The sequence below is a fragment of the Schistocerca gregaria genome, chromosome X (genome assembly GCF_023897955.1).
Source record: "Schistocerca gregaria isolate iqSchGreg1 chromosome X, iqSchGreg1.2, whole genome shotgun sequence".
Taxonomy (NCBI): Eukaryota; Metazoa; Arthropoda; class Insecta; order Orthoptera; family Acrididae; genus Schistocerca; species Schistocerca gregaria.
The window spans coordinates 297,108,915-297,125,460 of record NC_064931.1 but is presented as its reverse complement, the minus strand read 5'-3'; the positions used below and the strand labels follow the sequence as shown (position 1 = coordinate 297,125,460).

Sequence of the window (16,546 nt, the reverse complement as noted above, 5' to 3'; positions counted from 1 at the left end):
AAGGTGCTTAACCCCATAAAATAAAACCCAGGTTACCTCATTTTTATTATTTTGGCAGAAACTTAAAATCCCAAGTATACTCGGGCAACCTAAGAACACACCTTTGAAAAAATAAAACCCAACTTGTACCTATTTCAAGACACAGTTAAGTGTTCAGCCAGTAGAGAGCATCTGGTGCTACATTTGGAGTGGTTGCTGCTACATATCATTCGTACTGTGTGCAACTTTTGACAGTCGACAACAAAATGCACATTTTCAGCCTCTCTCCTGTATTGTTGTTTAGGCAACACTTTCAAAAAAAATTTAAGATACTGGGGTCCAGCACGCACTAACAACTTGTTGAGTAATGTAAGATGAAGAAAGTGCCGTAGGCTTGCAGACAAGAGTGACTGTGCGTAGTGCAGCTGGTGGAAGTTAGATGAAGTCCTCATTGGATTCCATGGGCAGTCAAATGGCTTCAAACTGTTGACACCAAGGAATGTAGCTGGTGGGTGGCTGGAGCCTGCTGGTTCTTCCGACACACAATTTATATAGCATCTCATGATGCACCTCCCACGCATAACGGGCTGCTCAGGTGTTTTGGACTATTTTCAGCAACCTCTGCTATCAGTCATATAGCCATGCTACCCTGACACCAAAAAGGTCTCTCCTTCTTCCTAGTATCTCTGCTGATGTCAGGTTACATTTCTACACACACACCACACACACGTTGAGCAGTCTTACAACTTGAAACTTACTCATAATACCTCACGAAACTCATTTATGACAGTACTGTGTTGTTTCGAATCATAAAATGCATGATGAAAAGACAAAAATCTTACCGGAAGACACCCTTACATCCAAGCAGTATCTGTTGACACAGCGGTCTATGCTGTATCATGGGGCTTTCACCTTCCTAAATAGAGAAAAGGATGACAGGACATCAGACAACTTATCTGCTAGTCTATGCCCCTGGAGGACTCTTTAAATTTGTAAATACTTTTAATAAATTACACCTACACTCTTCTACTACTTCCTTATATACTATATGAATTACTATTACTTATATTACTTAAGTGCTCCATAATTTCCAAATATACACTCCCCTTAGTTTTTAAAATATTACCTATGGTGTATTTTTACTAGGAAGCCTGAAGAGGAGAGATACGAAAACAGACAAAACAGAAGAAAGGAATGCAAGGGTGGGTACAATAGACACTTTTCACTTATTTGTAACTGCAGTGCTAGAGTTGTTGTTTCTGGCTCCACCAGTTGACTGGGTAGTCACCATGGTTGGCTATCTATCAGCAGTCAAATCCAAGTTCAGATGAAGACAGAATACTCACTCATGAAATCGGTACTAATGATGTCAGAAGATGACGTCAAACACTGTCTCCCAATGCGTTACTACTTCTGACACCAAATGTAATGGTGTAGTAATATCCTTCCACTACTGCAATGAGGGAAGGATTTCTTAGGTCAGTCAGGGTAGTATTGTTGATGTCCCACATGGACATTGTGATTTCAGTGAACTGATGAGGGAGACAAGAGTCCATCAGAGGTGAGGATGGCTGCAGCAAGGTAATTGGACTTCAAGAAAACACTCTATTATTCATCGAACTAGAGCAGATAGAGTTGCACAACCTCATCCGGTGGGAGCACCCTGGCACCAGTCAAAGATGTTTTCATATTACTGCAGTATAGGTGGTTTTACCCAAGTTCATGCATGCTGTTGAGATGTAGCATGATAAGGTACTGTGTAGTACCAGCTGTGAACCTATTGCAACATTCTTGTATGTTAGAATATCTGCACTTAGCACAGAGGCAGCAGTGAGTAGGTAGCCTTCCCTATATTCCGCGGGTGGCCCAACAGCATCAGATCTCAAACTCCAAGAAGGGTGGCCTGGAGCAGGCTGTCTGACCCAACATATGGATCTGCTGAGCTTTTTGTTAACACATTGTTTAACTTCTCTGACCCTGGTGTGAGTGGCAGGTTGAGGCTGATGTTGATGTTGATGCCGATGACGACAATGACAAGGGTGACAGCTGTCTAAAAGATCGGGCGAGGGGGGGGGCTATCCAACAGCTCAGCAGCCACCTGGTTATGGTTACCAGCTTGAATTTGCCTGGTGGCTTCATTGGCACGTACAAATGAGGCCCCAGTGACTGTTTGTTTGGCTGTCAGTCATCAGGTAACAGTTGTATGCACCACAAATTCATGCAATGCTACATAGAGTCGCTACCTGAGTCTTCCCACATGTTGACATGACATGGGGGGGGGGGTCCTTGGCATCGTGGTGTTCCATATGCAGAACAACACCAGTTTATGCAGTTACTGTAGCTTATTTTCATGACTACTTCAGTGCATGGTCATAGTTTCAAAACATACCAGTGTTTCATGTGTTTCTCTGTGAAGATATCTTGAGTTTAATTGGTGACAACTGTGTTGTTGTGCAAGCTGAATTTAGTCTCTGTACCAAAATACCTTGAAATCTATATTAATAGAAGTACTGTTTAAACCAGTCATAAGCCATAAATTTTACCCAGTGGTATACCATCAGACCAACTTACTGAAAGGACATCGGTCATAATACTGTTATGTATATATAACATCTAATTTTGTTTTGTTGTTATTACATGGTATTGATGACTCTTCTGAAATGAATAAGCATGAAAAATAAAAAAGGAAGGAGATATACAATGCATGTAATGGAGGGAAGATGCAAAAGGTTGGAAGGTAGACCAACTTAACAAATTTTGAACTAAGTTATTGTATTTCTGTTCTAGGTGTCAGGTGAAGTTGTCTGGTGACATGATGCTCTCATTCCCTGCTGGAATTGTGGCTGTACTAGCTAACAATCCAAGTCCTGCCCAATTATCATTCCGAATTCGTAACACTCATAGGCTTGAGGACATGCTGCCCAATAAACAGCTCGTCACAATGTAAGACTGTAGTGTTAGTTAATTGTGATAAAGATGAAATGTCAGTTGTGTATGTATGCAGTCAAAACTTTTTTACTGTTTGCTTTTGTACCATTAAAATGTTCTGCAGTATGAGAAAAACTTGAGCTGTGCAATTTCCCATTTGATGAGTCTATTTACATTATAGTTCTCAGAAAAAAAGTTGTTGTTTTTCACTTTGTTCTTAATACTATTAAGCGCCTTACACCTCTGTCTGTTTAGCAATTAGTTTTCTAAAAAAAAATATTAGTTATATTTGGAACAGTGGAGGAAAAGACAGATTGCTACTTACCATAAAGAAGACACATCAAGTTGCAGACACAAATAATTGAGACACACATGGAAAACGTTTCGTTCACAGCCTTCATCAGTAAAAGTGACACACACACACACACACACACACACACACACACACACACACACACACACACACAGAAACAAGCACACCTCATGCACATACAAGCTGGAATATATTTACACATATTTATCAATAAAGGAAATGAAAATTCTAATGAACTTTACAAATAATACTTCCTGCTTTCCTTAACAACCTCTTAGTAAATTCTTTCATGTAATGTACTTTGGGTCTTGCCATCTTCAGATCCAAACTTCCAGCTCCTGAACTAAAGTTAAATGTCAAAATATACCATAGCAGTGTGTCAACTGTCAGCTGTATGCATGCTGGTTAATGTCAGATTTTGTCATTTTCGTAGAATAAAAATAATTTCTGTTGCTGATAAATGTTATCAGTCATGATTATATCCATGATACTATTGACACTATATGTACTGAGACATACACTGAAGTGCCAGACCATTATGACCATGTGCTTAATAGTGTATAGGTCCATCTTTGGAACACAGTACAGTAATTATTCCATGTAGCATGAATTTAAAAAGTATGTGGTAGGTTTCTGAAGGTATATGGGACCAAATATCTATGCACAGGTCACGCAATGCCCCTGAATTATGGGTTGACAGTTACTGGGTTTGGAGCTGGTGCGCAGTAGTGTCCCAGCTTTATTGTGTCATGTCAGGATCAGGATCAGGTTAATTTCATGACTGTGTAGGTAAAATAGCCATTATGAATTGAGAAGGGCAGACTGTATGACAGTTTGTGGTTTCCCTACAATCAATCAGTTTACTTTTGAGGCAGCATCCAAAGGAAAATGAGGGGCTAGTGCCAAAGAGTAAGAAGCAGTGTTCTCTCCCCTCTGTATTTTTTACTCCTCCACTTGTAACTGATGGGTTGAGAATCCCATGGTGTGATGCAAACATAAATGCTGGTGTCAAAACCTGGACAAGAAAGATTTATTTTGTGGGTTGAAGACTGTTACTTGTTATTTCTGTATCTCAACTAATTTTACTAGATTTCATTTTTTCAATATATGTAACAAACTTTGTTAATAAGGCTAAATTTACTTATGATCTATATGCAGTATCTGTTTTTGGAATAAAATTTTGTGTAACTATTATTTGCTGTTTTTCAGAGACTCTGCCCAGTCAAGTCACGACAGTACAGTATTTGATTTCAACATGAATGCATTAACAGCTCTACTTCGAAGGCAGTCGGATCAGAACCCGTCAGCATCCTACTTTAATGTAGATATTTTAAAGTACAAGGTTGGTATTATTACTGCCTTTATATTTAGTCCAAATATCACATTGGAGAACTAGAAATTAAGTTGTGGTTTGATTTTCAGAAACATAAGTAGTGAACATTGTGTGTTTAGTACCTCATTAGACTGCAGTGACAATGGCACTCATATTGGTAGATTCTGCCAACAGCTGACATTGCACAAAGATTGGCGACCTTTTCAAATCAGTACGCCACTGTATATGTGATCGTACTATAACTGATTTCATCAACCAAACCTGCCAGCCGGTGTGGCCAAGTGGTTCTTGGCACTTCAGTCTGGAACTGCACGACCGCTATGGTCACAGGTTCGAATCCTACCTCGGACATAGATGTTTGTGATGTCCTTGGGCTAGTTAGCTTTAAGAGTGCTACGTTCTAGGGGACTGATAACCTCAGATTTTAAGTCCCATAGTGCTCAGAGCCATTTGAACCGTCAACTGAACCTACAGATTTAAAATGACAGTTGTTGAAATCCAAATCAGTTTGATTTCTTCAGTCACATCATCTGCTGATGATCGCACAAGTGAAATAGGGATTGTGATAAAGTGAGAAGTTTAATCTCAGAAAGAATGAGTTTGTTGCTTCCTGAGGATGAAAAATGTCATAAGAGGGATATAGTTTGGAATATATGGACTGACATTGCAAGTTAATAGGAAAACACAAGCAGGCAAAAAACTTTATCGAAATTTTAGGTGTAAATTATAATCTCAAAAAATTACTTTTCAAGTTTTAAAGATGATGTATCTCACATTTACAGTTACTGTCATAGACCTTTTTTTGGTTATGGTTGATGGTTATTAGCAATCGACAGATTATCAGTGCTTCCCGGTATATGTACACCACTGAGGTGGTGATTCTGGTACATGAAGTGGTGTGCAAAAGTGGTGTATTTGTTTCCACTTTCCAGTTCTTTAGATTTTCAGAGTAGCTTACACTTGCGTGCTGAATGAGTCACTTAAGGTTAATTGATGTAAGTCTGCACAATTTCAAATAAATACGGAAAAATAGTGTGTTCATAATCTTATTTTTCTAGCTCACACTGAATCATCTAAAGTATGTAACACAATGTTTCTCCCTCCATCTCACACAAAGCATCTCTGGAAAGGAAGTACCATTTTGCTCTACAACAACCGCCACCACCACAGCACTAGTATCACAGCTCCACACATTTGCACTAGTCTCTTTAGTTCATTGTCTCTCCACTGTCTACATCACAGCCAGATTGTGTTGTATTAACATTTTGTCAGTGACCATTCAGAAAGTTTAAGACGATCTCCGAGTGTGCCGACTTTGAAGTGCATACTAAATATGGATTTTCAACACAAAGAGTGTTAAACCAGTTGAAATTTATCAATTTGTGGAGATTTATGGTGAAAATGTAATGACTGATGGCATGGTGAGAAAGTGGGTGAGACAGTTCAGTGATGAACAAAAGTGTTCATGGTGAAGCACAGAGTGAGCAGTGTTCTGTTGATGGTTTGGTTGAGAAAGTGAAAGAGAGACTTTGTGAAAACAGTCAGTTAACAATAAGAATGGGCTGTGAGAGTTTACACCAATTTAAAAAATGTTTTTATGAAATTGTCACAGATCACGTAAATTATTGCAGATTGTGTTGCTATTGGGTTCCAAAAATGCTTACGGATGTCCTCAAAATGAAGAAACTTGGCAGTGCTTTGACATTTCTCATCCAGTACAATAATGAGAGAGATGAATTCTTAAACAGAATTGTGACCAGTGATAAAACTTGGGTTTGTCATGTCAATCCAGAATCAAGACAACAGCTGAGAGTGAAGTTACTCGCGATATCTCAAAAAAAAAAAAAAAACAGCACCAAAAAAAAAAAAAAATCCATGAAAGCTGTGTTCAGGGACAGACAAGGCATTTTGCTTCTTGAGTTCCTTCCCAGAGGTGAAATTTTCAATACTGTATGATCCTGTGAAACAGTGAGAAAACTTTGATGCACAGTTCAAACCAAAAGACATGGAATGCTCAGTTAAGGTATTGTGTTGTGTTCATGACAACGCACATCCCCTTTCTGCTGGTGTCACTCAAAATCTTACTCAACAGTGCAGTTGGGAGTGGTTCGAACACCCACTGTACAGCCCTGATCTCGTACCTTCTGACTACCACTTGTTCTAGGATGTGAAGCATGATTTTGGAGGAAGATACAGAGGAAGGCATTTTGATTGCAAGGTGTATAGTTTTGTTTGTTTCCTGCTACGATAAATTTCTAAACAATGGTGGCAGCTATGTAGAACAATAGTTAAAGAAATGCTATTTCTTGTAAAATTAAGTTTTGTTTTTTGGAGGGGGGGGGGGGGGGGGAAGAAAGTGTTAAGAGTTTTTTCCAGAATAGTACTTACATTCTAGACATGCCTCATATGTTCATAAAGCTTGTTTGATTATTCCAGTAAGTGAGGACAGTGTGTATAGTACTTACCAAATTCTTTTCAAGACGAATGCAGATGCATTTGGTATCTTTTTAACAGCAAAATCAACATCGCAACATTTGTCTCCACTTGCAGATGCTTTAAGGTATCCTTCCAATCCTAAGACATTAAAATGTGATCTATGTCATCCATAGAATAGATCTTAATGTAACATTACCTTCTTGAACCCACTAAAAACTAAAGGGAATCGGATGCACTGTGACAAAGCTGTCGCACACTGCTACCAGGCGACCTCTAGCAACAGCATCTGGCAGCTGTTGTATGTGCCACTGTGAATGCAGTCTTAGATGTGCATAAATCCTCATCTTAATTTTGCAGTTATTTGGAATAGGTAATTATATAAATAGTTCTTTAGTTCTCTTGCAATTGAGGAGCTGTGTCTTCTAAGGGTGACACACTTAAACATGTAGATTCTTTTATTAAGGTTACCTACAGTCTTTGTTTAGTAAAATTGCATATAGGCTTACATTATTTGGCAACAGAATGTATGCGTTAGCTGTGAGGTTCTGTTATGTTCTGATCATAGTCAGCATCAGCAATTGTGAGATATTCACAATAAATGCACTTTGTGAAATTCAGAGAAATGAGCAGTTGCATGTTTTCAAATATGCAGTGGAACCTCGTTAATACATTTGAAAGGACCGTAGATTTTGAACATCATAGGTGGGAAAACAAGCTATGGAAAAATACGTATGGTAATTATTTTTCTTTTGTTGGTGAAATTGTTGGAATATGGGTACCATACTTAGGGTAATATTGAATCTCATGACGCCACATTTCCTAATATGCTATAGCAATAAATTATAATTCAAAAAGCCCTTTTTCGGTATCATGTTCAGAATATCAAAACTATAAAATTTCAAAATTACATCTTAGTATACAAGAAAATATGCCGATGTTGGCAAAATCCAACATATCAGACTTCTATCAGCTAACTGGAATGCAGGAAAGTCACATAATGTGAGAGCAAACTCTCTAGTGTCCAAAAAACGTACCTGGCCTGTGATGAAGAGTAAATGATAATACACTAAAATTGCAATTTTTACTACACTTCTCAAAACAAATGAATGGCATTCATTTAGCATCTCTTCATTAGTGATTCGCTACTGGTAACGGAGTAAAGATTGTAATTTCAACAAGCTCTCAGTGTATTGTGCATATTGTTAGTGTAACTACATTATAGAATAATAAGATACACTGCATAGTCTTGTATTCACTAAAGTTTCAAAAACATATCAATAGTTGACTGTTTCTTTTGTCCTAATTTTAATATTGTATTGTCTGTCTTGATTAATGTGTTCATCACATCTTCGTTGACTTCAAAACTCAACACTTAACTGTGTCCATTGCTGTAGTAGATTTTAACATTGTAGGAATCATTAAAAGTTCCGGTTCATCCTCATCTTCACTTTCCTCTTGTTTCTATGCCATCTGTTCCTTCAGCAATTCTTCAGTTTCATGGGGTGACGAGTAGCAACACCATCAACATATTCATTGAAGTTAAGACAGTCAGTGTTTCCTTCTTGCCCCATTATTTGCTGCCATTGTTCAGCTGTAATTATTTAGTTTTCTGACACGGTGTCGTCTGTAATTTCTGGTATCCGATAAAAGCCAACCTTCTTGAAGCGGTTTGAGATTGTGCTCTCTTGCAAGGAATTCCAGGTATGTGTTACTAAATGCATAGTGTCCAAGGTCATAACTGAAGGCAAGCCAGCCGCTTCTGTACAAGAATCTTCCTGTACTTTTGTTTCAGGCATTTTATAAGGTCTTGGTCAAGGTGGCTTGTACAATTCGAAGGAAAGAATGCTGCATTTGTATCAAGAAGACACATTGTATGTTGGGGATGTGCTGCACACTAGTCAATAAACAGGATGGTTTTTCTGTTTCTTATGCCCAAACTTGCATCCCAGGTACTCAAGGATTATTCGAAAACGGTTGTTGTTACCCACACTCACATTAGGTGTATATTGACATGGAAATTTCTGCACATTTTTGAAGCATCGTGAACTCCTCTCCTTTCTAGTAATTAGTGGCACCAACTTTTCTCTTCCACTTTAGTTACAACATAATAAAATATTAGCTTCCCTTTACTAAACTTTCCACCATGGTGTTTTTCTTCTCAGAACTTGAGAGTTTGTCAGACAGGAGGTGAAGACGTAAGCATGTTTCATCTGCATTAAAAAGTCATTGGGACTGTACTTTTCTCTGGTGGAAGAACATTTTTCCATGACAGAGTAGTGTCAATGTTCACACTTCCTGCCCCACTTCAAACACATTTATACACAAAATTATGTCTATTCTTGAGCCTTTCAATCCAACTGCTGAATGCCTCGAAATCTGGGAGTCCCAACTTTCATGCCAAATACATTCTTCAGCATGAAAGACTGTATGCTCAGTTAGAATGTTTAAACCAAAAGTTTGTTTTATCCACTTTAGTAGCATATTTTACAGTTCTGAAAACTGACTGTCACACACTCATTTGTTTGCCATTTCCTCCTTTCAAACTTGCTGCTTTAATTATTGTTTGCATGCTCACTATTGTGTTTAATGTTGATGGAAGACTGTTCAGTTTTCATGCAATATCAACAGACTTCATGTGTAAATTTTTGTCCACTTCTTGAATACGTCCCACTTTTCTTTGTCTGTAAACTGTGTCACTGTCTTTTTTTATCCATGACAAACCAGTAGCACAAACAATGTCGTGGACTAGAAAAAATTATGAAAGAGGCCATGAACTAAGTCAGTCGAACGCTAAATACGAACAAAGGAGACCAGTGACTGAATTGCACACAGTTCAGTTTGTGTGACTGCTACAGTAGTCTGAAGTTGTTGGAGATATTATCAACATAAATGAACTAGCATTGCAATGTACTGTATTTCTACCATAACAAATTGATCTGTATGAGTTGCAAAGTTCTTGGCACTGACCACAACCATCTGCCTACATATTTCTGCACCATGCGACCATGAACATCTTACTGGCACAATTATCAGTGGCGAAAGTTGCAACAGCCAAACAGTACCAATATTGCCAAACCTGAAACTGCTTAACAGGGACAGAGAATGCACAAAAGATTCTGTTTAACTTGTGTTTAATTCAGTTGGGACTGAGACTTCCAAAAAGGAATGTACTATGTAGGTAAACATGGTAATAAGAGATGTATTAATGAGAGTCCAATATGGGTTTGTGAAAGGCTTACTGGCCACTCCAGGAGATTTCAGCACACATGAATCATTGACTTACCAGTGTTCTGTGGAATGTGTTGACACAGTGGTTAATACTGAATATTTGTATTCAAGAGGCATTAGTCTCCTTTCCTGGTGTATAGGCTACTTTTTCTGTAGTTTCTATAAATCATGTGAATACTGGAAAGGTTAAAGATGATGGGCAATTTTTTTCCAAATCCATGCCCAATTAAAGGTAGTGGCCAGTCAAATAACCCAAGTATAAAAAAGAATTTAAACTCTAACTTACTCTTCTCCCTCTCACCCTTGCCTTTTCAGTGATCCATCAATAAGCATCCATTGAGTGGCAATGATTATCATAGCTTTTATTAATTTTTACCTTAATGGACTGGTAAATATGTTGATATGATTATTGAGTGTGTTTAAAAATTACTAGACTAAAACAACCAATGTAGTCACCTCATATTGGCCACATAAACAACAGGACACTCTGTTGTTGTTGTTGTTGTTGATATCTCTCTTGAAATGTTTTCTCTGAAAGTATCATTGATACCTCATAAGTGAGAACATCCCTACTGAAGTTGAGACAAGATTCATTTGTAAAGCAAATTGACAGTACATTATTAGCATTGTCTTTGCCAGATTTATAAATGTCACTGTTGTCCAAAAATGTGTATATCAGTGGAATACCTTATATGATGTGTACACCCATTATTTGAGACACTCTGAGTGTGATGGTGCGGTGCTTAAAACAATGGGCAGGAATTGTGAGGCTAAGGAAATCAGATACCCAGTTGTTTGTCTTAATTTCAGTTTTACGCGGGTACTCTAAATTGTTTCAGGCAAATGCTGGAATTCCTCATTCTTTCAGACATGTTCAAATCCATATATATTATCATAAATGAGATTTTGAAGGCAAACATCATTTCCCCTCTCCAATATGCAAGCCCCTCTCCCCACCCTTCCCCCCCAAAACACACACACACACACACACACACACACACACTCTCTACACTCACTCACTCACTCACTCTCTCTCTCTCTCTCTCTCTCTCTCTCTGAGTTACATGTCTATTATGTGGTAAGAGAAGCAAAACTAATACACAATGATTGACTGTACAGTTTATTCAGGCACAGTTGGAAGTATTGGTTTTACCCAGGTGGCATTGTTGAGATGTAACATTATTGTTCTATTACTAACAGCAGCAAATGACAAATCTTAGATCACCTTCCAGAAAGACTGTTTACAATAGATTGCCAGCATTTTGTCCTCATCACAGTCCTGTCGGTCATGACTTTGATGAAGTTCTTTTATTGTATTTGTCAGCTTCAGGTCTCACACAATGTATCAGGATAAGTTTTGACATCTCATTAAGTTGTCAGATGATTTAAGCTGGTTATATAATACTCGTCAGTTGACACTTTCATTACAAGGCAGCCTCTATGTTGCTCACTAAGGCACTTATAGAATTAATATGACCAAACTGGAGTAGAAAATGCCTAGATTGAGCCTGTTCTCTAGATTGGTTTTGAAACACTACTACTATCGAGAGTATGAAGGTTTCTGTGTGGAATACAGAACCTACAAGCATTGGCATAATATACAGGGTGTATCAAAAAGAATCATCCGATTTGGCACATCTATATTTCTGAAACTAGTAAACATATTCAATGAATTTTGTTTTTTGATGAATGGGAAACTAAAAAAGGTCCCCCCCCCCCCCCCCTACTCCGCCAAAGGTGTTAAATCTGGCCCCCTCGAAATGCATGGCATATGTCAATATGGTATTCATATTATTCCCACACTGCAGCTAGCGTGTCTTGAGTTACAGCTTCCACAGCTACTGTTATGCAAATGTCTGTTCTTTCATTCTTTTTGGTAATGAAGGCACGTAAACTGAGTCTCTTTTAAACCCCCACAAGAAATAACCACATACAGTCAGGTCCGGTGGCTGTGGAGGCCAGTAATGTAAGGCTGAATCATTTGGTCTAGTGTGACCGATCCATTGTTCGGTAATCCTTTGATTTAAAAATTCCCACACTTCCAGTTGCCAGTGTTGTGGTGTACCATCCTCTTTGTAAACGAAGTTGTTTGAATCAGTCTCCAACTGTGGGAAAAGTAATTTCTCAAGCATATAGAGATATATGCTTCCTGTAACAGTGTTCTTGGCAAAGAAAAATGGGTCCATACACCCATTCCTGTAAAACTGCACAAAACACACAACATTTTGGAGAGTCCCTCTAATGTTGACAACTTCATGTGGTTGTTCTCTACCCCATATTCTCACATTATGATGATTTACTTTTCTATTTAAATCGAATGTTTCCTTGTCACTAAGCACTAAGTGTGGAAGAAAACTGTCATTCTCCGTATTGCTAAGAACAAAATTAAAAAACTCCACACTCACAGCAGCTGAATTTTGCATGGTTTCATGTGTAAATATCAATGCAATACACACCATACAGACATCGGGTGCATGTTGAGCTGTCGAACTGCACAGCAAATGGATTTTTGCGGACTTCTTGTGAGACTGTGGCAGACATGTTTGATATCTGCGTCAGGCATTTGTAGATGGCCTGGCGATTTGCCTTTACACAACCAACCTGTTTCTCAGAATTGTTCATGCCATCGTCTAATGCTCTGTGCAGTAGGAGGATCCTCACCATATCTAGTACGAAAATCACACTGAATAGTTGCTACAGATGAGCACTGCACAAGTCATTGAACACAAAGCGCTTTAAGTTGTCCGGACACCATTTTTGCTATAATTGAAGTGGGCACACACTGCTGCTACGTAATGGGAACCATGTAAAACTCAAGAGTTCGCTCTTTCCAATAGTATGTTGTGCACACACATATCTCAAATAACATAATAGTTATGATTTTTTTTTAATCGGATGATTCTTTTTGATACACCCTGTGTTTGTCATTTCTATGTTTATTATGGTACCAGAGAAAAATAAAATCTCAGCATTATTCCTTTTGTTTTATGAAGAGATTGAGCATAATATATTTGTGCCCTGTATGTGGGCATATCCTGTCTCCTCACAGGGTCATCATATTAATCGGGATTTGGCAGTGTTAATGGTAGAGGGTTGCTGGAGGCCCTTCTTGTTGCCATACACTTGGTGGATGATTGAGACCCTCAGGATAGTAGTTTGAAGATCAGGAAGGAAGGCCAGTCTGTACTTAAGTGTTATTGTCAGAGACTTGGAGGATTCGGTCAGCTGCTATTGAACACTGTGTATAACCAGTTACTAATCATAGCTCATTTTGGCATTAATGACAATAGCTGTGTGGCTTCAGAGGCTATCCGCTGTTACTGAAAATAGCTGGTTATGACAACTAGTCTCTCACGTGGGATGGAAGCACAGCTTGGATTTTGCAGCATCATACCCAGAAACGATTGCAATACTCTGGTTTAAAGCTCACAACGGGAACACGCCATAGGTCACTCCAACTCACTTTAAGCTTCACTTGGTAAAAGGATTATGAAATAATGGAACACCTATTTTATCTTAGGTGCCAATACACAGTAGTCTCTGAGAAAATGACAGACAGAGTTTTGACACCATGTCCTCAGTTTGCGCGTGCAACACAGTAAACCAAGCAAGTTGGCAGTATTGTGGCTAAGAGTGTACTTTCAAATTTTTGCACTCTGTGTTCAAATTCAATTGCATGATTTTGTCACAGAGTTGTGTGATATCACTATTTTTTTTTAATGACATAAAGTGGGATTATTGAAAAGAAGAAATAACGACTTCAAATATCACTTAAAATAGTCTTTTTCATTACAGATCTTATATAACCTTATATAATTAACAATAATTGAAAATGAAAAATTATAAATTGAATCATGCGTTCCTCAGGAATGCATGTATATCATAACATGAAAACTTTCAAAGCCTAAAAATTCAGATGCATATGCCACAGTCACCTTTTTTTGTGTGAGCGTCATTAGGATAAACAACCTAGTTAACGTTGCTAACTACTTCACGATTTGACGATAATTTCACGGCACACAAAGCCTGTCAAAGCAGTTTCTCAAAAGCTGGAGCCTGCAATTGGTTAAGGATACAGATGTGTGTTTCATTAATTGCATCACTTCTACTTGTAATTTCTGTTCGCGGGTTGCTGAGAACAGGGCACTTCTGTAATAGGCAAATGTGATTCTTCACTTGTTAGTAAAAGTATATGTCATTGCCTTGACAGAATGGCATACCTTTTTACGTAATTACTTTTAATGAACGTATTGATATTCATGGAGAATCAAGCCATCATATATGGAGGGATAGCTTTATCCATCCCATAAATGCTCCATTTTTATGTAAGATCACAAAACTTTGTCCAAAAAAAATATGATAGGTATATTTTGTGAGCATTCCAGATTCTGTGATTGTTGCATGCACATTGTGATGTCAATCCACTGACTGGTTGATGTCTTGCTGGACTCGAGGACCAAATTTGCTACTGACTTCCAGGAGATAAACAAAAACTGTTAGTAACAGTTTTGCAGAAATTAATCCATACTGGGTAGTGTAAGAGTGCATAAGCTCACAAGTACAAAACAGCTGTTGTGATGGAGGACCCAAGTGACAAGTAGAGGATCGACTTGAGATAAATAGAAAATGATCAGTTTGTGGATGTTCGATGGTTTCACAGAAGCTAGAATCGATACTACATGAGCATTGTAACAATGAGCAATGACTGCAGCAACCTTGTTGTTGTCAGAAAATTTTGAATTTAAAACCTCAAACATTTCTTTCCATGGTATTCACAGAATTCAGCAGCATAATGTCCCCCATTACACCAGCACTAAAGACAGGTGTGTGTGTGATGAGTTATTGGAAATGGCAGAATTGTTTGAGCTCCAAACCTCGACCATCTGTTTTTGTTATAAACACAAGTCACACAGAATGTGTGACATCTCTAGTATGACAATGTTGTTATTTTGAGGTGAGAAAGTTAAAAAAAAGATATCATCAGTTTTTCGACAAAGTTTTGTGACCTCATTTAAAAATGGAGGCACCTCTGTACATTACTGAGTCGTGGGGTGGGCAAATGGATCTCTCCTCATATGATGTCATGGTTGTTAATGAAATCGGAATATTGATGTGTTCATTAAAAGTAATTCCACCAAAGTGTGTGTCAGTCTGTCAACCCTATGACATATGCTTTTACTGAAAGGTGAAGAACTGCATTCACCCATTACAGAAGTCCCCTATTCTCATCATACAATGAACAGAAATCACAAATAGAAGTGATGCAATTAATAAAACACACGCCTGGATCCTTAACTCTGTGGTAGAAAGCTGGGGTTCAGTAGATCCGACGGCCTGTAGTTTCATGTATAACACCAATATGGAGGCACAGGCACTGCTGAGGTTCTGAATAGATGTCGGTGGTGTTTACCCAAGTGCGCTTCATGCATTTTCCTCATTCATGCCCCAGAATTTGGTATGTAAACATCTTCGTTTTGTCCATTGGGGTCTACTGCCCCCCCCCCCCCCCCCCCCTCCCACACCTTTCCCAGCTGCTGCACCAGGTGTAAGTGACAGATGCTTTTTAGATCCATAATGTAAATAACAATTGTTGCTTTGTAACTGGGTCACTGGTATTCGTCTGTTGGATTATATTTTAGATGTCATCATATGGATGGGAAAGTGCTAGGCTGAAGGAGCTACTGCAAAATTTGGAGGAAGAGGAGGAGGAAGCCGAGAATGAGGAGGATCACCAACTGCATGAACCACTACCTGTTGATGATGGGGGCGAGGAATCTGTTGGCCAAATTGGAGAGAGTGAACGTGACACTGACTCAAATAAGGACGCCACAGACTATAGAATCGGCGGCCATATCAAATGTGACAACTTCTACCACAGAAAGGATGACATTACCAAGTGGATGAAGAATCCTCCTGACCTGCAGAAGGTTAGATCATCATCTTTGAACATCAAAGAAGCTCCTGGACTGACGAGAAATGCAAGGAATGCAAAGACTCCCGAGGAAGCCCTTGGTCTTTTTGTTACACTGGAGATTGGTCAGATCATCGTCGACTGCAGCAACAGGAAGATAGAGACATGTATTGAAAACTATAATACCAATACAGATAGCCTGTATGGAAGGGCAGCCAAATACAAGGTCATAGCTCTCCTCAGGGTTCTTTATCTAATGGGGGGTTCAAAGCTTCACAAATGAATGTGGAAGCTTCTGGGCCAATAATGGGACTGGTGTTGAGATCTTCCTCCTGATGGTGACACGTCCGATTCCTCCTGCACTGTCTCAGGTTTGATCATCTCAGTACCCGGCAGGCTCGGCATGCACAGGATAAAC

The 16,546-nt window shown here is 38.7% G+C and overlaps 1 protein-coding gene across 9 annotated transcripts in view; it reads left to right on the top strand.

Annotated features, from left to right (window-relative positions):
* LOC126297664 (F-BAR domain only protein 2) overlaps window positions 1–16,546 on the top strand; it is a 296,630-nt gene that overhangs the window by 178,676 nt on the left and 101,408 nt on the right. For all 9 annotated transcript variants that reach the window (XM_049988748.1, XM_049988756.1, XM_049988754.1 and 6 more), the window contains 2 exons: window positions 2,767–2,922; window positions 4,430–4,562. In XM_049988748.1, coding sequence (XP_049844705.1) covers window positions 2,767–2,922; window positions 4,430–4,562 — 289 coding nt within the window. The remainder of the gene's footprint in view (window positions 1–2,766; window positions 2,923–4,429; window positions 4,563–16,546) is intronic.